Here is a 522-nt window from a genome sequence, read left to right as displayed (position 1 = left end):
CGCCCCCAGCGCCAGCGCGCCCAGCGCCGGGGGCAGCCTGCCCGGCAAGCCCGTGTACTCCACCCCGTCCCCGGTGGAGAACACCCCCCAGAATAATGAGTGCAAGATGGTGGATCTGAGGGGGGCCAAGGTGGCCTCCTTCACCGTGGAGGGCTGCGAGCTCATCTGCCTGCCCCAGGCTTTCGACCTCTTCCTCAAGCACTTGGTCGGGGGCTTGCACACGGTCTACACCAAGCTGAAGCGGCTGGAGATCACGCCCGTGGTGTGCAACGTGGAGCAGGTCCGCATCCTGCGGGGGCTGGGGGCCATCCAGCCCGGCGTCAACCGCTGCAAACTCATCTCCAGGAAGGATTTCGAGACCCTCTACAACGACTGCACCAACGCGAGGTAAAAGGCGAGGCGCGCGCGCGCACACGCACCCGCACCCCTGCACACCCGCACCCATGCACACGCATACCCATGCACCCTCACACGCATGCACACCTATGCACGCTCACAGCCATGTACACCCAAGCCCCATGC

General features: G+C 65.7%; 1 protein-coding gene across 1 annotated transcript in view; it reads left to right on the top strand.

The window, feature by feature from the left end:
• Nucleotides 1–4: 4 nt before the first annotated feature.
• Nucleotides 5–522, top strand: part of DACH1 (dachshund family transcription factor 1) — a gene marked incomplete at its 5' end in the record, with an annotated part of 684,310 nt that continues 683,792 nt past the window's right edge. Inside the window, one exon of the mRNA XM_019523822.1 lies at nt 5–387. Within this exon, the coding sequence (XP_019379367.1) occupies nt 5–387 (383 nt within the window). The remainder of the gene's footprint in view (nt 388–522) is intronic.

Source organism: Gavialis gangeticus, unplaced genomic scaffold (assembly GCF_001723915.1).
Source record: "Gavialis gangeticus isolate Ggan-Ray unplaced genomic scaffold, GavGan_comp1, whole genome shotgun sequence".
Taxonomy (NCBI): Eukaryota; Metazoa; Chordata; order Crocodylia; family Gavialidae; genus Gavialis; species Gavialis gangeticus.
This window is presented reverse-complemented; position numbering and strand designations above follow the sequence as displayed.